Source organism: Primulina tabacum, chromosome 14 (genome assembly GCF_025594145.1).
Source record: "Primulina tabacum isolate GXHZ01 chromosome 14, ASM2559414v2, whole genome shotgun sequence".
Classification (NCBI taxonomy): domain Eukaryota; kingdom Viridiplantae; phylum Streptophyta; class Magnoliopsida; order Lamiales; family Gesneriaceae; genus Primulina; species Primulina tabacum.
In genome coordinates, this window is record NC_134563.1 from 36,867,080 (window position 1) to 36,890,827 (window position 23,748).

At 34.2% G+C, this 23,748-nt stretch overlaps 2 protein-coding genes across 3 annotated transcripts; one reads left to right on the forward strand and one right to left on the reverse strand.

Moving 5' to 3' along the window:
* Positions 1–3: 3 nt before the first annotated feature.
* LOC142524686 (vacuolar lysine transporter YPQ1-like) lies at positions 4–12,697 on the reverse strand. Of its 2 annotated transcripts, XM_075628741.1 has the most exons (12): positions 12,379–12,696; positions 12,210–12,252; positions 11,912–11,938; positions 2,637–2,732; positions 2,430–2,533; positions 2,013–2,205; positions 1,763–1,873; positions 1,290–1,379; positions 1,119–1,139; positions 905–963; positions 398–488; positions 4–244 (listed from the first exon to the last, which is right to left on the reverse strand). In XM_075628741.1, the coding sequence occupies exons 1-12, from the start codon at positions 12,609–12,611 to the stop codon at positions 143–145; spliced, it is 1,170 nt and encodes a 389-aa protein (XP_075484856.1). In that variant the 5' UTR covers positions 12,612–12,696; the 3' UTR covers positions 4–142. The 2 variants fall into 2 exon arrangements, with proteins under 2 accessions (XP_075484856.1, XP_075484857.1); XM_075628742.1 differs by lacking the exon at positions 398–488 and having other exon boundaries at positions 12,379–12,697.
* A 6,069-nt stretch (positions 12,698–18,766) lies between these two features.
* LOC142524527 (putative calcium-binding protein CML41) lies at positions 18,767–19,907 on the forward strand. The gene has a single exon (XM_075628554.1). It carries the CDS (start codon positions 19,015–19,017, stop codon positions 19,606–19,608), a length of 594 nt encoding a protein of 197 aa, XP_075484669.1. The 5' UTR covers positions 18,767–19,014; the 3' UTR covers positions 19,609–19,907.
* Positions 19,908–23,748: the final 3,841 nt, after the last annotated feature.

Below are 23,748 nucleotides of genomic sequence, written 5' to 3' on the forward strand. Positions count from 1 at the left end.
ATCTCAAATAAAGTAACAGAAAATATACCCAACAAAAAACACGAGTGAGTAACACACACGGGTTCATAGTTACAAATCACAACCTCAAACAACTTAATAGTTCAACATGACTGAAACAAACGACTGAAAGATACAATACAAACTAAAGTATGGATCGTTTATCTGCTTCAATCAACACGTAGTGTTCCGAACGCCGGCTTTTATTTTCTTTAATATATTTGTAGAAGATGTACTGAAATATTATCTGTCCAAATCATTTAAGGACAAATCAAGTCACGAGTGATTATTATCTTTTAGCATGCAGCCAGTGGTTGCATAAAATTTGCGAATGAGATTAAAAAAAAAAAAAAAAAAGAAGAAAGAAAGAAAGAAGGAAAGTTAACGCAGCAAAGGATACAAAAAAATCCAGTGCGACGCAAACAATTGCGTCCAATAACCAGGGCATATTTGCTTTCATCACCTTCCACTCGATACTTCTCACCAATATGCTGCATTTACAATATACGGAAAATAATAAAATGATGCATTTAGATGGAAAAATTGCAATTTGTTCTCGAATATTTTTTTTTTAAATTTCAGATTTATCCCTATATCTTTTTTTTTTTTTTTTGAATTTTAGTTTTTTTCCGATGTTGATCTATCAGCACAGAAACATATTTATAAGCATGCTAACATGACTTTTTGGGACATACATACAAACACATATATAGTTTTGATATGCTGTCAATCAACCATGTCAAGCTTTGTGCTTATCACCACGATGACATTCACCTACTCAATATACAATTTTGCTATGCATAATCATATCAAATAGAATAGTGTCAACGCATTGATATAAATGGAAGTGGACGCGTTAGATTGACATTATATCAAAACTATAAATATATATAATAGGTGAACATACCTTGCAACATAGGTAGAATTGGCAACCAGCGCGAAAACGAACATCAGAGGATTCAATCCCTGTCTCATCATATACACATATATATGTGTGTAATATATAACGCTTTAATTACTTCATATATATTATATATAAAAATCGAACAAGAGATGATTTTTGATCCCTCGTCTGAAAAAAAACACTTAAAAAGTCTGCTCTATATCACTAATGTACGTACCTCCACACTCCCTCTTTGGATCTGCAGAAGAAATACTGGAATCTTATTTATGCTAATACAACAATTAAATTAAGTTAAACATTTCCAAAAGAGTTTCGAAAACGTGTTTATGTAAAATTAATTTCTGAATCCACGAGCCATAACTTGTAACATCTACTAAAATAGACTTACATTCAACCAAATTTGTGGGATTCTCCCGCCCATGTAAATGGCTGCCATCAACCATCCCAACAATTGCCCATACGGATTTTCATCAAGTTCCTGTCAATTTTCCACTAATGTCATAATTAAGCAGTTTACCAATAGCCAAATCTTTGAGAATTAAAAATAATATTTTTTTAGTACATTAACTAGTCTAATTTTGCCTTTTTGTCCCCTTAAGTTCTCAAAGTTTAGTTTTTTTACACTAAATTTTAATTTTAGATTATTTTTGTTTGATTGCGTATATGAAAAGTCAACAATTTTCGATTTCATGTCAGTATTTTACGGTGTCAAATCAATATTTAGACTAATTAACCAAAAACTAAAACTTATTGTATAAAAACAAAAATTTAAAAACTTAGTAGACTAAATTCCGAATTAAACAAATTACTGAACTGGAAAAAGTATTTTATATGGTGAATTAGTAAATATCAGCAAGAAACCTGGAGTGAGATGATCCCAGCTGATAGATTTTGGCCACCAACCATTTCCCTGAAAGCCCGGCTCAAGTGCGGGAGATTTGCTGAGGTAGCAGCAAAAGTTCCATACCCCACCTGAATAAAAAAATTTATTTTTTATTAATAATTATTTTTTCATGAGAAAAGAAAATTTAAACAAACTTGTACGTTTTGGGTCAAGCCAGGACCCGTGTGTATGCATTGTTAGCTATTACTGATGATTGAATGCACATACGGGACGGGGAATTGGTCGAGGCTGTGCGGCGACATGTTTGATTATCGGCGGCTGAATATTTACGGATTCATTATCGTCATCATTTTCTTCGGATGAAGAATCATGTTCCAGAACAGGAGGTCCACTTCTTGCTTTTATGTAAGAAGATGATTTTGTTGGAGGAGTAACACTTCCTGCCAAGGATCTTGCTGATCTGCATTCGTTTTTTTTTAAAACATTACAATCGCTCGCGGTCGCGCACAGACACATTAAAAATTCCATGTGTTTATGCATAATATGAATATATTGTAAAAATTGTCTATATATATAGAGGGAACTATATAATTAGTTTAATCAGCACAAAATTAAATTATTATTTTTAGATTAGTAAAATCTAAACAAATTTTAGAGACAATATAAATGGTCTCAGATACTTACGTAAAGTAGAATTTCCTCTTGTAAGGTACATCAACGGGCAAAATTTTTGTAGTTTTACTTCTGTCTTGACACTTAGGTTGTAAAGGTTCGGTCTCCTCATTAACCTGCAAAATCAAGAAGAAGAAGCAGCAGCAAAATATTACTTTCGGAAAACTAACATATATATGCTATTAAATATTAAATAATAACTTATAAATGTCTACGTACGCTGTTTATTTCAGATTTGTTGGGTTTCCACCACTTTGAAAAATGGTTGTAATATAGGCATTGTATTGCTAAAATGACAGTCACACTTGCATAAAGCTGCAAAAAAACATATATGCCACAAATTAATTATCCAATCTAAATAAAATTGAAGTCTAAAGATCTGGTGCATGTCGTTTTCTGCCATAATGATAAAAGAAAATGATGTACTATATATTGGTGCAATAATTGTCCATGCTTGATAGAGCGATCGAATCGTGGTGCTTGAGCTACTTGTGAAGACCATGCACTATGAAAGTGCATCAATTGTGGAGGAACTCATACAGCCAAAATCACCCCATTTCAGCATAAATCTCGAGTAAACACCTTGAACCAAAAAGTGGCCACATTCATCCGGGAGAGGTTAGTGCAATCACCAATTGATTAAGCCATCAGCGTCATTCGTGGAGCCATCAACGCAGCGTCATTCGTGGAGCGACTTCAGAGCTTACCTTGTAGCAGATTATTCGTGCCTATAAAAAGGAAGGCTCCTCATTCGAAACTTGCACATCCAAATTCTCGAAATCCTCTCTAGCAGCACCGTATTCTCAAAGCTCTTCGCCCTCTAGTAACAAAGCTCTGCCGCAATCTCACCGTTCACGTTTACGTTTCCTTGAGCAGTCAGAATACGGTAAGTGGGCTCTTGCTATATATCTTTCTTTGTAAGTGGGTTCTTGATACTATTTTATTTGGCACACTTATTTCTTTTTAAGTGGGCATAATATGTTTCGAAAATAAATTAAACATGACTTTGAAAATTCGGTCGGCGTGATATATTCATTTCCATTTGGTATTGAAATCCCTTGAATTGTTCTTTGTTCGATATCAGTTAAATATGTGAAAGCATGTTTGAATTTTTTTGAAATGCACTGTAATGACTCGATTTAGAAATGGTAAAGGAAAGGTAAAGGAAATTCCGAACTTTGATATACTTTGTTTAGGCCCTGATGCGGTGGGTTATAATAACCGTTCCTTTGGCCTCGCCCCTTAGAGGAGTAACATATAGGGGACTGATCAGTAAAAACCATAGAAAATGAGATGATTTTCAGTACTATATTCGTATTTGTGTTAGTATTTGATTCAACATGCTTAATATTGAAATTTTGATAATTTATTCATATGTATATCCTCGATAATGGTCATGCGCGATCGGCCCCCATTTACTGAGTATTTCTCCAAAATACTCACCCCTTACTTTCCCACCCAGATAAGAATGAGAATCAAATTGAGAATGAGGAGCAAGACTACTTTTGGGGATGGTGATGAAGCAGTCTAATTCGGGACCCGTCGATTATTCTGTCTTATGATTTCAGTATCGTGTATTTACGCTTCCGCATGTTTCTATTTCTTTGAGTTGTAAAGACAGTGAACTTTTGGGAAATTTATGATAATAAACTGGTTTCGGTTTATGATGTACTACGAGGCTAGTTGTTTTTCGATCAGTGTGGTTGTTAAACAACGCCGGTGTCATAACCCGGTCTCGGGGCGTGACATTTAAGTGGTATCAGAGCCGCTAGGTTCATAATCCGGTTGGGGAAGGAAATTGTCAAAAAAAAAAAAACAAAACAAAAATTTCGGTGGAATTTTATAAACCGGCCAATGCTATCCCCTCCGAAACGGCCCAACGATCAAGACTCCCGATTGTAATCCGGAGCTACAGCGCGAAATCGCGAAATTCCTTCGTTTAGGCCTCCGAAACCTCGATTTTGCCGTTTTAGGAAAGTTTTGTAACTCCTATAACTTTTCGTAGGAAACTCCGAATTCGATTCCGTCAACTGTTCTGGAATTCTCTCGACATGTGCTTCGAATCCATATGTCTATCCCGAAACTTTCCATTTTTGGAAATTTTCGAAATGTTTTATTTATTTTCCTTTATTTGACTCTATATGACTCTGATATTTTATTCTGGCCTATTTTTGATATTCTGAGCATTTCTCTTTTTCCAGGAAATGGCTCGCATACGTTTAACTACCCGTAAGAGTGTAGCTTCGATTACTCATAAAGAGACGTTCCAGCTAGACAGTCCCCGACCTCGCCCGCGCGCTCAGTCTCCTATACGTTTAGATGATTTGGCTCTAGCACGCCACGATAGGACGGTTAGGAGGCTAAGAGCTAGCAATCTAGAGAGGAGGAAGCAAGTGGAGGATCTGACTACCAAGCTATTGGCAGCAGAAAAGAGGATCGATCAGGTATATGAGATGTTCCAACTCGTTAATGAAGATAACGGCGAACTGCGAGAGTCATTACAACTGACGAGGGGCCAAACCAAACAAACTATGGATGAATTGGACCGACGTACCGTAGAATTGGCTGAAGCTCGTCACGCACGGGTAAGAGATAAGGAGAGAATGGAAGAGTCCTGGAAGGTGGTCATGCAATTGTCAGAAAATAACCAAAGGCTATCAAAAGAGATAGACGAAAGGAAGGCAAGAGAAAAGGCACTCACCCAGAAGGATCAAGCAAACTGCGCGCGTGCAAAGAATGAGTTGGACAACGCGATAGGGAAGATTCTGACTCGTAGGGAACAGATTGCTGAATTAGAATCGGAGAATCAAGACCTGCAGATGCAGCTGACAGAGTTTTTAGACCCGGATGTGCCGGATGAGGATTCCGAGGAGGAAGAAGCCCCACCTGACGTAGCCGTGGGGAATGGAGAGATAGCAGATTAGAATATTTTAGTGAACCATTTTTAGTTTATTTCCGTTGTTGCTATTCCAGTAAATCCCCATTCAGTTGTTTATGTTTATTTGAGAAATCAATAAAAGTTGTTATTTCGATTACTTGTTGGCGTCAATTTATTTTCGCACAAATTATTCAATGAATTCTATCAGTTTGCGCAACAAATATCTTAGAAACTTGTACGCTTGTAGGAGATGGCCGGAAGACCTCCCCGAAACAATCGCAACCCGCGATACGCAAACGTTAACAACCGCAACAACAATGAGGAAGATCCGAATGCTGACGGCAATCCACCTCCCAGAGTGGGCCTGAGCCAAGTAGATTTAATGGCTATAGCCACCATAGTGGCAACAACTATCCAGGGTTTGGGAAACCCCAATGGTAACGGTAATCAGCAGCCACAACCACCACCGGCACAGAATGGGATCAAGTATCATTATGAGTCCCTTCGTAAGAACCGTTGCCCATTGTTCAAGGGAGACGCCGACCCTGAGAGTAGCCAGAGTTGGTTGAAAAGCGTGGAAACCCAACTGCGACTGCTAGAGATACCTGAGACACTTAAGGTAGAGGTGATAGTGCCATTCCTGGAGGATAAGGCAAGCAAGTGGTGGGAAACCGTCTCACCTACCCCTGACAGCCGCCGGAGCAATCACTTGGCAACAATTCAGAGATGTCTTTCTCAAACAGTATTTCTCAGCAGAAGTCAGACTTCAGAAACTGAGCGAGTTTGAGAACTTCTCGCAAACTCTAGACATGTCAGTGGTAGATTACACCTCCCAATTCAATGACCTAGGAACTTATGCCCCGACAATCATGCCAGATGAAGTTCTAAAGATGCACAGATACAAGAAGGGTTTGATCAGCCGTATCCAGTCATCCTTAGCAGTTTACCAACCTACAAGCTTTGCTGATTTAATGGGAGCAGCGATAAGAGCTGAGACGGATATCAAGCGTCGGGAGAACGAGAACAAGAATAAGCGACCTCTTACTGGACAGTCATATCAAGGGAAGCCACCATTCAAGAGACCGAATCAGTCCAGTGGACCCTTCAAAGGTGCTTCGTCCCACCCAACTTACCAAGAACCAAAGATGTGCCCCAAATGTAATAATCGTCATTCTGGAGAATGCCACCGACAGACGGGAGCATGTTTCAATTGTGGGAAATTAGGGCATCGAATTGCTAACTGCCCCGAGCCATTTAAGAGAAGTATCAAGCCTAATGCTGATGCTAACCTCAACAAGCCAAGGGAGAATAAGCCCAACGCTCGTGTGTTTGCAATAACCCAAGAAGAAGCAGATGATGCAAACGATGTCGTGGCAGGTACCATTTTTGTCAATGAAATGCCAACTTATGTGTTATTTGATAGTGGTGCTACTCATTCATTTATATCTAAGAGGTTCACTAAGAAACTAGGGCTTACGCCTGAATTACTAGTTGAACCATTTAGAGTAGCGACTCCTACTAGTAAGACAATCGAAACACTTAGAGTGCACCGAAAGTGTAAAATCTGTATCAATGAGCACCTATTCCAAGCAGAATTGATACAACTGAACATGGTGGAGTTCGATATCATCTTAGGAATGGATTGGTTAGCAAGAAACAATGCGATGGTAGACTGCAAGGGAAAGAGTGTTAGGCTCCGAACCCCGAACCAAAAAGAGGTCGTGTATCATGGCAAATCCAAGGAACGGAAGTCACTTCTTTCCGCATCCCAAGCATGGAAAGCCATGAAATCTGGAGCAGATATCTATCTAGCAACGGTTAACGCAGTAAAGGAAGAAATTGAACTTAAACCTGGGGACATCCCTATCGTGCGAGATTTCCCAGACGTCTTTCCAGAGGAACTACCAGGGACAGTCCCGGATCGAGAAATTGAGTTCGAAATCAATTTAGTGCCCGAAGCGGCACCCATCTCCAAGGCACCGTACAGAATGGCACCAGCTGAACTTAAGGAGCTAAAGGAACAAATTCAAGAATTGCTAGACAAAAAGCAGATTCGACCAAGTGCGTCTCCATGGGGAGCTCCAGTACTTTTTGTCAAGAAGAAAGATGGGAGAATGAGACTGTGCATTGACTATAGGGAATTGAATAAGATCACTATCAAGAACAAGTACCCTCTTCCGAGAATAGATGACCTGTTCGATCAGCTTAAGGGAGCCACAATATTTTCCAAATTGGATTTGAGAACGGGCTACCACCAATTGAAGGTCAGGGCTGAAGACATCCCAAAGACGGCCTTTCGGACAAGGTATGGACACTACGAATTCATGGTGATGCATTTTGGTCTGACAAACGCACCAGCAGCCTTTATGGACCTAATGAACAGAGTATTCAAGCCGTTCCTGGATCGGTTCATAGTGGTATTCATTGATGACATCCTTGTCTACTCTCCTAGCAAAGAAGATCACGAAGAGCATCTCCGCCTCACTCTACAAACCTTAAGGGAGAAAGAACTCTATGCCAAGTTCAAGAAATGCGAATTCTGGCTAAACAGTGTATCCTTTTTAGGGCATGTGATATCGGAAGCAGGAGTATCAGTGGATCCAAAGAAAGTGGAGTCAATTCTAGATTGGTCGAAATCGATAAACGCCATAGACATTAGAAGCTTTCTTGGATTGGCAGGCTATTACAGGAAATTCGTTGAAGGATTCTCTTCCATAGTCGTACCATTAACAAGGCTTACTCAAAAGAATTCTAAATTCATTTGGGATGACAACTGCGAGAAAAGTTTTCAGACATTGAAAGAAAAGCTCGCGTCTACACCAGTGTTAGTCTTGCCCACTGAAGATAAGGATTTCACCATCTACAGTGACGCGTCGAAGGAAGGGTTGGGATGTGTACTCATGCAAGAAGGAAGAGTGATTGCCTATGCATCAAGGCAGTTGAAGCCGCATGAACGAAATTATCCCACTCACGACCTCGAACTGGCAGCAGTCGTCTTTGCTTTGAAGATATGGAGACATTATCTCTATGGCTCCAAGTGCGAAATCTTCACTGGACCACCAGAGCCTCAAATACTTGTTCACCCAAAAGGAATTAAATAAGAGACAAAGGCGATGGATTGAGCTGCTGAAGGATTATGACTTGACCATAAGCTACCATCCAGGTAAGGCAAACAAAGTAGCTGATGCTTTGAGTCGGAGGAATATGAGTAAGGTTACCTTAGCTGCACTCTCCGCTCAACCATGTCTGCGAGAAATCGTCAAGTTGAACCAGGATCGAGACCCAGTTCTAGTAAAACTTAAGGAACAAGCTAAGGAAGCAAAGTCTCAAGATACTCAGATCGACGACAAAGGAGTCCTTTGGATGAAAGGACGATTGTGTGTACCAGACATAGATAACCTTCGACAAGAAGTAATGTCAGAAGCACATAAGTCGAAATTTTCAGTCCATCCTGGCAGTACCAAGATGTACAGAGACTTAAAGAAGAATTTCTGGTGGAGTGGAATGAAAAAGGATGTTGCGATATTTGTTTCCAAATGTCTTGTGTGCCAACAGGTCAAAGCAGAGCACCAAAGACCTGCAAGACTTCTTCAACCTCTAGAAATTCCAGAATGGAAATGGGAACATATCTCCATGGACTTTGTGGTTGGGTTACCAAAGTCTAGACAAAGCCATGATGGCATCTGGGTAATCGTAGATAGACTCACAAAATCTGCGCATTTCTTACCAGTCCGCATGAACTATAATTTGGACAAGCTAGCCACATTGTACATGAATAACATCGTACGATTACATGGGGTTCCAGCCAGCATCTTGTCAGACAGATACCCGAGGTTTGTATCTCGTTTTTGGAAGAGTTTTCAACAAGCCATGGGAACTAAGGTCACCCTCAGTACGGCCTACCACCCTCAGACCGATGGTCAAACAGAGAGGACGATTCAAACTTTAGAAGACATGCTGAGAGCGTGTGCCCTAGACTTTAGCGGTAATTGGAGTGAACATTTGCCTTTGATTGAGTTTGCTTACAATAACAGTTTTCACAGCAGCATCGGAATGGCGCCGTATGAAGCTCTGTATGGTCGAAAATGTCGGTCACCACTATATTGGGATGAAGTAGGAGAAAAGGCCATCACTGGACCCGAATTGATCCAAGAAACAGTGGATACAATCACTATAATCAAGGAGAGACTTAAAGTGGCACAAGACCGACAGAAAAGTTGAGCTAATTTGAAAAGAAGACCAGTGGAATTCATAGCGGGAGATAAAGCATACTTGAAAGTATCACCAATGAAAGGTGTGGTTCGATTCAACAAACCCGGGAAACTGAACCCTAGATATGTTGGACCTTTTGAAATTCTAGGGAAAGTGGGTACACTTGCATACAGATTGGCACTCCCACCGAGTATATCTAGAATCCATAATGTTTTCCATGTGTCACAACTAAGAAGATATGTTTCGGATCCAAGCCACATCCTCGAAGCTGAACCACTCCTAATCGAGGGAGGCTTGAATGAAGGCCTTACTTATAAGGAAGTCCCGATCAGAATTGTGGATGCCAAAGACCAAGTGCTAAGACGACGAACGATTCCATACGTCAAAGTACAATGGTCCAATCACACCGAAAGAGAAGCCACTTGGGAACTCGAAGAGAAAATGAGAAACCATTACCCTTACCTTTTCGAAGGACAAGATAATCCAAGTTTCGAGGACGAAACTTACATTAAGGAAGGGAGAATGTGAAGACCATGCACTATGGAAGTGCACCAATTGTGGAGGAACTCATACAGCCAAAATCACCCCATTTCAGCATAAATCTCGAGTGAGCACCTTGAACCAAAATGTGGCCACCTTCATCCGGGAGAGGTTAGTGCAATCACCCATTGATTAAGCCATCAGCGTCATTCGTGGAGCCATCAACGCAGCGTCATTCGTGGAGCGACTTCAGAGCTTACCTTGTAGCAGATTATTTGTGCCTATAAAAAGGAAGGCTCCTCATTCGAAACTTGCACATCCAAATTCTCGAAATCCTCTCTAGCAGCACCGTATTCTCGAAGCTCTTCGCCCTCTAGTAACAAAGCTCTGCCGCAATCTCACCGTTCACGTTTACGTTTCCTTGAGCAGTCAGAATACGGTAAGTGGGCTTTTGCTATATATCTTTCTTTGTAAGTGGGTTCTTGATACTATTTTATTTGGCACACTTATTTCTTTTTAAGTGGGCATAATATGTTTCGAAAATAAATTAAACATGACTTTGAAAATTCGGTCGGCGTGATATATTCATTTCCATTTGGTATTGAAATCCCTTGAATTGTTCTTTGTTCGATATCAGTTAAATATGTGAAAGCATGTTCGAATTTTTTTGAAATGCACTGTAATGACTCGATTTAGAATTGGTAAAGGAAATTCCGAACTTTGATATACTTTGTTTAGGCCCTGATGCGGTGGGTTATAATAACCGTTCCTTTGGCCTCGCCCCTTAGAGGAGTAACATATAGGGGACTGATCAGTAAAAACCATAGAAAATGAGATGATTTTCAGTGCTATATTCGTATTTGTGTTAGTATTTGATTCAATATGCTTAATATTGAAATTTTGATAATTTATTCATATGTATATCCTCGATAATGGTCATGCGCGATCGGCCCCCATTTACTGAGTATTTCTCCAAAATACTCACCCCTTACTTTCCCACCCAGATAAGAATGAGAATCAAATTGAGGATGAGGAGCAAGACTACTTTTGGGGATGGTGATGAAGCAGTCTAATTCGGGACCCGTCGATTATTCTGTCTTATGATTTCAGTATCGTGTATTTACGCTTCCGCATGTTTCTATTTCTTTGAGTTGTAAAGACAGTGAACTTTTGGGAAATTTATGATAATAAACTGGTTTCGGTTTATGATGTACTACGAGGCTAGTTGTTTTTCGATCGTGTGGTTGTTAAACGCCGCCGGTGTCATAACCCGGTCTCGGGGCGTGACACTACTGTGCGGTTTAAAATATTTGTGTTGCACCATTACTACTATATATAGTTTTTGGTAAATTGGCAAGCGTTCGGTCCTACAATTGCTATCAGAGCCAAGGTCACGGGTTCGATTCCCATTGATTGCAAAAGTACAATTATTGAGAGAAAAATTGTTGGGTGCAATAATTGTTCCTGCTTGGTAGAGCTATCGAATCGAGGTGCTTGAGCTACTGTGCAGTTTAAAAGATTTGAGTTGCACAATTACTACTATCTATAGTTTTTGGTAAAGCGGCAAGCGCTCGGTTCTACAATTGGTATCGGAGCTAAGGTCACGGGTTCGATTCCCATTGATTGCAAGAGTGCAATTATTGGGAGAAAGATTGTTCGGTGCAATAATTGTTCCTGCTTGGTAGAGCGATCGAATCGTGGTGCTTGAGCTGCTGTGCAGTTTAAAAGATTTGAGTTGCACCATTACTACTAGCTATAGCTTTTAGTAAAGCGACAACCGCTCGGTCCTACACTACGAGCAAGACAGGCCAAAAAAATTTAGCCTTAATTTTGTAATAATTAATATATTTAAAATTTCCAATTTCCTTTTACATAAAGTAAAATTTCCGTCCGCAAAATATGTAATTCGAACTTAAAGACTTACCACTGCAGTGTAGAACTGGGTGGGTAACTGCATCAAATTCAAAAAAAAAAATCGATGAGACTTTTTAGCAAAAAAAACAAAATACAAACTTTTCAGGCAACACGAGTTTTAACATATGCTTCCTCAAACCGACAGGACTTAATTAGTTCCATTAAGTCGTCTACTTATTCTCTGAAGCATAATATTTAGGTTTTTAAAAAAATTCCTTCCATTAAAATAATTTTAAAAAAGTCGCCTACTCGTTTCCTATTCGACCACCTTTACCAACAAGCAGTAAAAATAAAAGCCGGAAATTCACCGTCGCTGGTTCGAGAATGCAGCCCACGAGATTCAACACATCGCTGCATCAAACAATGAAATTAAGAAAACAAATCTTCATGTTTTACATAGAATATTTCAACTGTAAGTATATATACATATTACTAATGCATGATATATACATGTAGCTTGCTAGGCCGCTCACGTACCCGATAATCCAAGTGGAAAGAAAAGCAAGAGACATGCCATTGGCGGATTTGTTGGAGAAATTGGTAACAATCTGCGGGATCTCTGCAACCGCCCAAGAAATCAAACTTAGTACACCGAAAGCAAACGAGATTTCATCGTTGATGTTACACAGACAGTCCTTGAAAGCATCTTCGATCCATCTGATACAAGGTTTCTTCTCAGCTGGGCAGTATGTAAGTCTCAACGGTTTCATTTTTAATGTCTTTTCCTCGCTTTTCCGATTTTCCTTTTCTCAGGTTTAATTTAATGAATTGGGTCATATAAATAACAGATGGTACTACTGTCTTAATTGGTTCTTGCTACTTCCAATGTATACGTATATATGTTTGTCGTTTTATTGTTTTCACTTGTAATAATTGATCAACCAGAAGTTTACGTTGTCCATAAATATCGAAAGTAAAACAAGTTTCTACAAAAATATCAGTGGTGTGGTCAATTAATTATATGATGCTAAGATTGAATATTAGAACGTACTGCTGCATCGTGTAATAATCTGATTTAGATAAACGTAACATCAGGTATATGTATAAGTTCATACACCAAACATCGTATAATACTCTGATTCATTGGACAATGACTAACATGAAGCATCGCGGCGCGGCATCCTGTCCGAGTAAAAAGATTATATAATGGAATAATAATTAATTAAAAGCCACCGAAACTAAATTCAAATTCCAAAATATTAAAAGCACATGTAACTTATTTATGCTTTGATTCAGCGCCTTGGCCATAAATTAATGTCCCTTGAAATTAAAGTTTAGAATCAGAAAAATGAAAAACTAAATAAAAATGATAACTTGGATATTCCTAGGAATATGTCCACATACAATGTACGACTATTTTAGGTACTAAGGTGGTGGAAAATAAGAAAAACAAAATATGGATATTCGATAGAATATGTCCAGATACAATGTATGGGGTTACATGCATTACAAAACTAGATCTTCGGAAGCCATGTATGTCGCAACATGCCTGTGGTAACGTTTATCTTGTCCTCGTCAAAATGATTTATTTTGGTGCAATGGGACACCATTGTAGGTTGTAGTGGTGAGCAAGATCATCTTAACCACAGTAGAAAAAAATCAAATCAAATATAATGTTAAAAGATTAGAATTTGAGTTTAATTTCATCCCAAAATCAAGTTCAAGTAGAAGATTGTTACGATTGGACTTGGACCCACTCAACCCCAAAAACTAACTCAAATGAAGATGATTGTCGAAGTCCATATATGTAACTCTCAGGTTATTTATCCAACCGATGTGGGACAACTAACACACCTCCCTCATGCCCAGAAATGAACATCCGGAGCGTGAAATTTACAAATGACCAAACTATGAGCAGAACGAGTGGCACAATTATGGATAGTCCAACACATAACGGTGAAAATTGAGCTCTGATACCATGTTAAGATTGAGACTTGGGCCTAACTCAACCCCAAAAGCTAGCTCAAGGGGGAGGATTGTCCAAGTCCATATATGTAACTCTCAGGTTATTCATCCAACTGATGTTAGTCATTGTCAAAATCCATATATAAAACTTCCAAGAATTTAAGAGATATTTAACAACTTTCTCAAGCTCATGATTGGACAACTGGAGCGTAAAGTTTATAAGACATTAGTCCGTGGTCCATAAGGACGTACAGTACAACATATAACGGTGAGTATGAACTCTGATATCATGTTAATAGATTAGGATTTGAGTTTAACTTCACTCAAAAAAGCAAGATAAATGGAGGAAGATTGTTCAAGTCTATATATACAACTCCGAATAACTTAATCCAACTGATGTGATACATATAACATATAGTTCGTATCAATCAAACTAACTATATCGAAAAAAATTTATCTACCTTAAAGTTAAATGAAAAATATAAGCCAAATCAGAAAAATCGATTTTATTGTTAATTAAACATATATATTATAGAATTTGTTAAAACTTTAATTTGCCATGAATGTTTTGGATATATGTTTTATTATTTTTGTAATCTTTTATTAATAATATATGATTATCAACCTCTCAATGTCTTGAATTGATAATATGTAGGCAACTAAACACTGTCATTAATTAAATTATCCTACCAACAAATTTCGATCCTATAAATATTTAAGAAGCAAAATCGTGAAGCGATTTTGGTAAATTTAATTTTAATTTTTTGCTAGAATTTGTTTGTTGGATTATTGAAATAATAAAAATATATTAAATAAAATAAATATTATACTAGCGGCCGGACATACACATTATGCATTTGTACAATATAATATATAACACACTTATTTATATATAAATATTGTGTAATACATATTTCATATTTAAAAGTTTATTTGGGTTGAAAATTGAAAGACGTGATGATTTCTATTTGAATATTATGTTTTGTTTTGTACTAAAGGAGATGTGTGTGTGTGTGAGTTTCACGCGTTTACTGTAATAAGGAAGACGTAGATAAATAGGAAGATCAGACAAGAGAATATAGATAGATAGACGTCTCATTATCAAATGAAAAAAACATAATTGGTGTAATTAACTTCATTGATATATGATGGTGGAATTTATTTTGAAAATAAAATAATAATCATTTTGATAATTCGTATTTTGCTACGCTAAATTTGTAAAGTCATACATTACATTCATGTTAAAACACTTCAATATTGGTAATTTAATTTATTTTCGAAAAGATCAAAATATTTAATTTTTAAAAAAAATTAAAATTTAAAATCGATTGATCATCTAAACAAGACCGAAATCGAACCCAATCAAACTAAAAATTTAGGTATGAATTTACTAATTCAAGAATAGGAAAACTACATTTTTAGTCGTACATATTTACTTATTTGTGATTTTGATTTTTTTTATTGTCGGAAAAACTTAAAATAATATAGGAAAACTACATTTTTAGTCGTACATATTTATTTATTTATGATTTTGATTTTTTTAATTGTCGAAAAAACTTAAAATAGATGAATAAATAACGTTTAGAGTTTTTTTTTTTCTATATTCCTCTTATTTATCTTCTTTGTATATCTCCATTTTCGCACGTTTCTTCTTCCCTTTTCAATGAAAGTTCAAGAAGCAACACACACGGCACAACTTGCTCGAGAGAAGGAAAACCTTGCGCCGCTTCAAGTATTTTTTTTGTTTAATATTTATTGATATATTTCTGATTTTATATTTTCCTGGATTTGCTAGCCAGTTTTATAAATGTGTTTTTCATTATTAAAATTGGGGTTTTTATTTTTTATTTTTCCCAGTTCTTCCAAATCTATATATATAAAAAATTATAAAGATTTTAAAAGAGTTTTTTTCTTTTTATAAGTAATTCACTATTAATTAGTATTTTTTGAAATAATATTAATTAATTATTATTTTCAAGCAACTAAATTTTTTATTCAATTAAACTCTTGAATATAAAAAACCGAAGTGAAAACACCAAACCATATTATGAAAAACCGGATCAAACCAAAATAAAATGGTTCAGATATCGGATTAGATATTCATAAAACCGAACCATAATATTAATTAATCAAACTGAACCGTCCAATGAACACTTCTAGCTATCACGTAAAAAACTGAAATTTGACAATATGTAATACTAAAATCGCAAAAGATAAATGTATAGAACCAAAAATATAATTTGTTCATTCATAAATTATGACGTGGTTTGGTCATCTGAATTTAGTTTGGTCTGAAATTTTATTGAAACCAAACCAACCGCACTTGATCAGTACCAGGACGAATTGTCACGAGTTCATTTGCTGAATATCTAAACAGGGGGTATCATTGCACTTATGCGTACGTGTGCGGCGTGTGTGATTCAAAAGAGAATACCATGGGGAGTAACATGTTTTATGTTTAGGTTTTTCTAGGATGTCCTGAAAAGAATATTTATTTTTTGGCGAATCGAGTTATTTATGTTAGAACATATTATTATTAGTTTTCAAATGTAGATTAGTCATTTTACTCTTTTTTCTGTTTATTCTAACTATATAAACATAATTTTTTGTGATCTTTATTCAGTTTACAATATGCGACTTGAGTTTTTCGTTTACTCTCTGTTTCTTCAGTTCATACTTAAGTTATATGTTTTAATAATATTCTCATGGTTATTTCAAAAAAAAAACAAAATTTGTTTTCTCATTGAGTAGTTAATTAATTGTTATGATTGAAAATTAATAAAATTACTAATGTGAAAATATAATTAGTGACGTGGAAAAAATCAATATTTTGATATTAAAAATAGTTTTTGAAAATATGAGTTTGTCCCGAACTTTACTCATCTCAGCGATTAGTGATATGTGTGCCACTTTTTATTTCCTTATTTCTCTTTTTATTTATTTTCATTATTTTTTCTTTATCATTTTTTAACCATTAATATTTACTACATTAATTCCATTATAAATGATAAAATTTAAAACTCTTAATTATGAATTTTAAAAATTACAAGGAACTTATATTACCGATAAAAAAAATTTAGTCTAACTCCTTATAAGGAGAAAAAATGTTTTAAAAAAAAAACTACATTTTTGAAATTTTTTGATTTGTTTTAATAAAATTTAAAATTATAATACATTTATATTCTTCATTAAAAAACTATTTATTAAGTTAGAGTTAACTTTTAATGAAATTTAACTAAAATACTCATTTTACCCCTTATAAGTTATAACTCATATTGAAATATTCAATTTTCATAAAAGGTAAAATATGTATAATCCTAATTTGACTAATTTGTATTAATTAAGTCATTAGTAAAAGTTGATACTATTATCATTTTGAATTAATTTTATTATTTAAATTTGAATGTTTATTAGTAAATATTATGTTAATGGCTAAAGATGGAAAAAAATAAGATTCGATTTTATAAGAAAATAAAAATCAACCATACCTGGAAAAAGAAAATAAGGAAGAATGAAAAACCGAAAAAAAAAATTGAAGCAAAATAAAAAAGTAAAAAAAAAAAAAAACACACACACACACACACACGTCATTTATTGGCCATGAGAGTAAAGCTCGAAGAGAACATATATATACTCTCCGCGTATTGGGGTGAGTCAATGTTATATCGAGAGATTTATTTTCGATTTTTGTTTTGTATAAGATGATCTATCGTTCATCTCACTATAAAATAAAAAAAAAATATTGATGTATACTATTTTTTTGTTTTCAACTTAGACGATCAGCCAATCATATTATACAAACACACCTTAAATATACAGAGCGTCATGTGTATCATAGACTCATTTGTATTATGGACAGAGGACGTCATACTAAATAAAAAGTATAAATTATAAAATGGAACACTAAATTCGAAAGTAGCACGTAGCTCTCCTTAAGCGAAAGAATGTCTGTGTATTGATGAATCATCTCCACCGAGTAATTGAGGAATGTTGGTCACCAATTAATTGGTTCCACCATGGAAAATGTTCAAATCTCCTAATATTAAATATTTTTTTAGGGAAAATCGCAATTTTGGTTACATAATTTATTTTTGTTTTTATATATATTATCAAATTTCAGTATTGATTTATATATTTCATTTTTATGTAACTAGTCATTTTTCATCGAAAGTGTTGATGTGACACTACATACGAAGTATTACGTCGAAAGAATCTTAAAATTGCGACAAAAAATTAAAACTTAAAATTGATACATAGACTACTAAAATCGTAAAGAGACAAATACAATTTTATCTTATTTTTATTAGACTAAAATATAATATGATCCATAATATGTAATTATTATAAAATTATTATACACAACTAAATTGATACACACACACACACAAAAAAAATTATACAAAAAAATAATATGTTGTTTGTCAATCATCAATATCTCAATGTATTTTCTTATAGTAATTTTTTAAAAATGAGATTGATATATAGCTAGTGAATACATTAATTTAAAATTTTCAAAAAAATTATTCCTTTTGGGTGTTAATATCTCAAATTACCTTCTCCCCATGATACTAATTTACAATCATAATTCAAATTTTAACTGAATGAAAATTGATCTGATAGAACCAAAATTTCCACATAAAAATATGTACTGCATAAACGAAAATATCATGATAGTATTTAAATGTTGGGTATTAATTTTTAAAATTGAAACTTGAAATATTTTATTGGATATTATTAGAAGGATAGGATACGTAGAAAATAAGTCTAGCCCTCGTTGATTAATAGTTAAATAAGTTTTAATATTTTTTATTGCAATCAGATTTTCTTTATTTGGCCATACATGTGTGCGCGGGAATTTCTTGGAAAATTCTCTACTCCAAACGGCGGGCCATATCAATTATTGTATTTTTTTAAGATAAGGGAGAAAATTTCCTGTAAATTTCCGAGGATGAACTGATTCGGATTTGAATTATAAAAGGTAATAAAGCTATCTTTTTTAGTTAATCATTCACTTGTGTCATATTTACCACTGCACGAAATTGCCATACAATTTCTCAAAGTCGGTCATGGCCTGCCAGCCCCATTCCTTACGTTACAAGAAGCTGAATCTGTTCGGCAAACGATAGTTTGGTGCTATTTGGATTTGGATTTCTATATAAATCCGTCGAAATTTATATAGAATTGACGTTCTTGATTTTTGATTCAATCATGGCGATGCTGTCAAGGATTAAAAGTTCATTCATGGGCACCAGAGCTAATCTCAAGCTCCGGTTACTCGGCCTACGCCGTTCGAGGGAAAGGCCCGAAAGTCCATCAACTAAATGCACCGCCGCAGACTGCGGCGGAGGTGTTGCAATCACAAAAGAAGACGAGTACTGGCGGGTTTTCCGGTACTTCGACACGAACAAGGACGGCAAGATATCTGCGAATGAGCTGAGGAATTATTTCGCGTCTGTAGGAGATTCGGTGTCGGACGAGGAGGCGAGGAAAATCATACAAGAGTTCTCCAAGGGAAAAGGCGGCGGCGAGGATTCCATGCGGATGGAGTTTGGAGAGTTCGTACGCATGGCGGAATTACGAGACAACGATGATGATAACGTTGTGATACTCCGACGGGCTTTCGAAGTGTACGAGGTTGACAAGGGGAGCGGCTTCATCACGCCGGAGGGGTTGCGTTGTGTCCTGCTGCGGCTCGGGGACGTGAAATCGTATCAAGAATGCGAAGCCATGATTGGCACTTACGATCTTGATGGAAATGGTGCGCTGGACTTTAACGAATTTCAGAGGATGATGACTACTTAGATTGTACGATGAAGGGATTTCGTAATGAAAAGTGAACGAATTGCTCTGAAAGTCATCTGTTTTCAGATGTTGCAAATATCTAAAATTTTAACAAACATAGTTATCTATCTATCTCGCATTGCTTGAGAGATTTGTCATTATTTATACCGAACGTTGCTTGTTTGAAGACATTTTTAATCTTTCACAATATATTGATTCCTTACAATTCATGAAATGTAATATTAGAGATCCCAAATCGGTTAATGTAACTTTTCATATGCCCAAGATTTATATGAATGTATTAGCTCGGGAGTTTACTCGATATGTATTGATAAATATCGATTTAAGCGTGAAGGATGGGTAACCTTAAAATACAGTTTGGCCAAAAATAATCAACCTTTGATTGAGTTTATTAAACGTGTGTAATGCTCAATAGATACCTGGTGTTTGTTTGAATATTGATATAACAATAATAAAATAAAATAAAACAATACGATATAACCTTCGTATGTATTTCAAAATTATTAAAATTTGTTGAGTCTTTAGATTTATTAAATTCATTTTTTCTCCTCTACCGAACACTAAAACTATTTTTTTTGTTTACATAAAATCTATACATATACATATTATAAAAGTGTGAATCAAGGTCAAAGTTTTTCTATTGTGTATTGTCAACTTTGTCCTTAGTTTGTACACACAGTAAAAATTTAGTGAGGATGTTTTTGTCAAATTAGTTATTATGATAAGGACAAAATTGTCAAACTACATTTTTGTTAGATAATGATTAAGTTGCCAAAAAAGCTGAAACTTTAAAATTCTTTGATTTTTATTTTCTTGTAGATGAATTGAACAAACTTTGTTCACAAAAAATATTAATTTGAAAAGATTGAAATACCAAAATATATTGGTTTTATTTGCTTATAGATGAAGTGAAAAAGAATTTTTTCACAAAAAACTTAATTTGTAGATTTTTTCACAAAAAAGTTAATTTGTAGAAGATTAAAATAACAAAATTCTTTTGTTTTATTTTCTTGTAAATAAAGTGAAAATATTTTTTCCACAAAAACTTAGTTTATATAATGATATGATGTTAAATATATTTTATTCTACGTTCATTAAGATTAATTATTTTAAAATGAAGAATTAAACTAATGAAGCCAAATAATTAAACTAATTTTATTTTTGTTTTAACAAGGTTGGTGTGAGGAAGGTTCGATATTTAATTACATTTACAAAATGATACAATAATTATCAGATATAAATATAGATAATCCTAATAAATATTTCATTGATATTTATTTTATCTATATTTCTTTGCAAAAAGAAAGTCAACTAACATTGTTCAAAGCCTTGGTTTATTATGAAATTTTAACGATATATAAGATTGAATAATATATTTGTATTAATTTTAATAATATTTTCCTCTTTTTAAATGCTAGAAACTATAACAATTATTTTATGAGAGATTCTTGCAATTAACGAATGATTATTTTTATAAGAGATATATATTGACAAATCAGTTATAGTTTTTGTAACATTAAAAGATATATATTTGAATGTAAATTTTTAAAATTATGATAAATAAATTTTTATAAAATTTATCCATTAGCAATACTCACTACTTCTCCATAGACAAAGTCAAAGTTATTTGGTTTTTATTTATTTGTAGATGAAGTGAACAAATGTTTTTCACAAAAATATTTATTTGAACATGATTTATTTTATTTTGTAGATTTATAATCTTTTGAATGATTTTTTATATGCAAGAAGTTTATCTTCAATTTGGTTTATTTCATCCTAGCCATGTGGGTATTGCCCCCATGATAGGATGGATGATGATTCGCTAGTCATTGGCTGATTCGTCTAGTTATCGACTGATTCGTCTAAACTTTGGCTGATTCGCTTAATTAATGACTGATTCGTCTAATTATTGGCTGATTCGCTTAATCCTTGACTGATTCGTCAATTTTGTGGCTGTTTCGCCCAGATACTGGATATATGAATTATATCGATGCCGTTTAGGGTTGATTCATTCCTATCGACTGAGATTCGATATAATTATCAATATCCAGACATTGGGATCCCTAGGTTAGAGTTGAGTCGAGTCTGATACGACGCGTTGTTTGAGTCGAGTCTGTGATGACTAGTTGATTTACAGTTTTGATATTATACATGTTTGTTGATTGGCTGCATGTGAATGATATTTGTTATATGCTTTTGTATATGTTTTTATATGATTGCATGTTTACATTGTTTATACTGGGATTTATTCTCACCGGAGTTATCCGGCTGTTGTCTTGTTTCGTATGTGTGCATGACAACAGGTGGGACAGGTTCAGGGTCGAGGAGATGAGGAAAGATCGTGATTAGAGTGGAGAATCCGGACTTGGCTTAGAGATATGGTTGGACACTTGATATTAACTGTTAAACCTTAGTCGAATAAATGTATGTAGTACATGACTTGTACTTTTATACTGAAATGTATATATGTTTTATTTCACTACGTTCCGCATTTTTTAAAAAATATTTAGACCCTGTTTGATAATTGATTAATTAGTCCCAATGATGATTAAGAACATGATTAGCGTCCGGGTCCCCACATATATATAGGACCACTTTTTTTTTGAAATTGTATGTGTGGCAAGATCTTACCCGTTGAAATGAAGTGAGGGTAGTGCCCACATAGGTAGGATCTCATTATGACTTTAATTTGGTGAGGAAATTTTTGTAAATCAATTATTATGAAGATGTCAAGATTATCAATCTACGTAGCAATGATCAAATTGCCAAGAAGATTGAAACTCCAAAATTCTTTGGTTTTTATTTTCTTGTAGATGAATTGAACATATTTTTTTTCGCAAAATATTAATTTGAGAATATTGAAATACAAAAAATCATGGGTTTTATTTGTTTATAGATGAAGCGAAAATAATTTTTTCCCAAAAAAATTAGTTTGTACAATATTGAAATACCAAAATTCTTTTGTTTTATTTGGTCGTAAATATAGTGAATTTTTTTTCCACAAAAAACATAATTTGTGTAAGGACATGATATTAAATATCCTCTATTTTGCATTAATTGAGAATAATTAATTTAAAACGACGAATTAAAATAATAAAACCAAATAATTAAATCATGTGGGTTGTGTTATGAGGAAGGTTCGACGGTTAATTACATTTTACAAAAATGATACAAAACATTACTGGATATAGAAGAAAGATTACCTTATAAATATTTCGTGAGTATTTATTCTATCTATTTTTTTTTATAAAAAAATCCAACTAATATTTTTCAAAGCCTTAGTTTATTATTAAAATTTAACAATATATGATTGAATACATACAGTTTTACTAATTTTGACTATTTTTCGTCTTTGTAAAGATCAGAAACTATAATAATTACTTATTCGATGATCTTGCAATTGACGAATATGTATTTTTATAAAGGATGGATATAAACCAATTATAGATTTATGTAATCTGAAATGACATATCTTTGAAGGTAAATTTTTAAAATTAATATGAATAAATCTTTACAAAAATGATTCATTATTGCTCAATATTTCTCCTTATGAGTTATGATTGATAATAAGAAAGGTCAAATTTATTTGTTTTTATTTGCTTGTAGATGAAGTGAACATATATTTTTCACAAAATATTAAATTGAATATGATTTGTTTTATTTTGTAAATCTATAATCTTTTGAATGCGTTATATATGCAAGAAGTTTCTCAGAAAAAAAATTAATATATACAAATTTAATACTTCCAATAATATAGTATGAAATATAAAAAAATATATGTTATCGTAATTTTGAATTTTTGTATTTAAATAACATATTGCATAAATATGTTATATCATTAAGAGTTGAACACTTTTTGATAAATATAATAAAATATTAATTAAATCATATTTTGTCAGTTGTCTAGAAGATAGAGTAACCAAAATTCATTGATTTTATTTGCTTGTAGATTAAGTTAAAATATTTACAAAAAATAAATATAATTTGTAGAATACTGAAATAACAAAATTCTTTGGTTTTATTTGCTTGATGAAACAAACTTTTTTTTCTACAAAACACTTAATTTGTGTGGAGATTTGTAGAGGCATCAAATAGAGAAGAATATACATTTCTTCTCATAAGATTTGCTAATGAAGATGG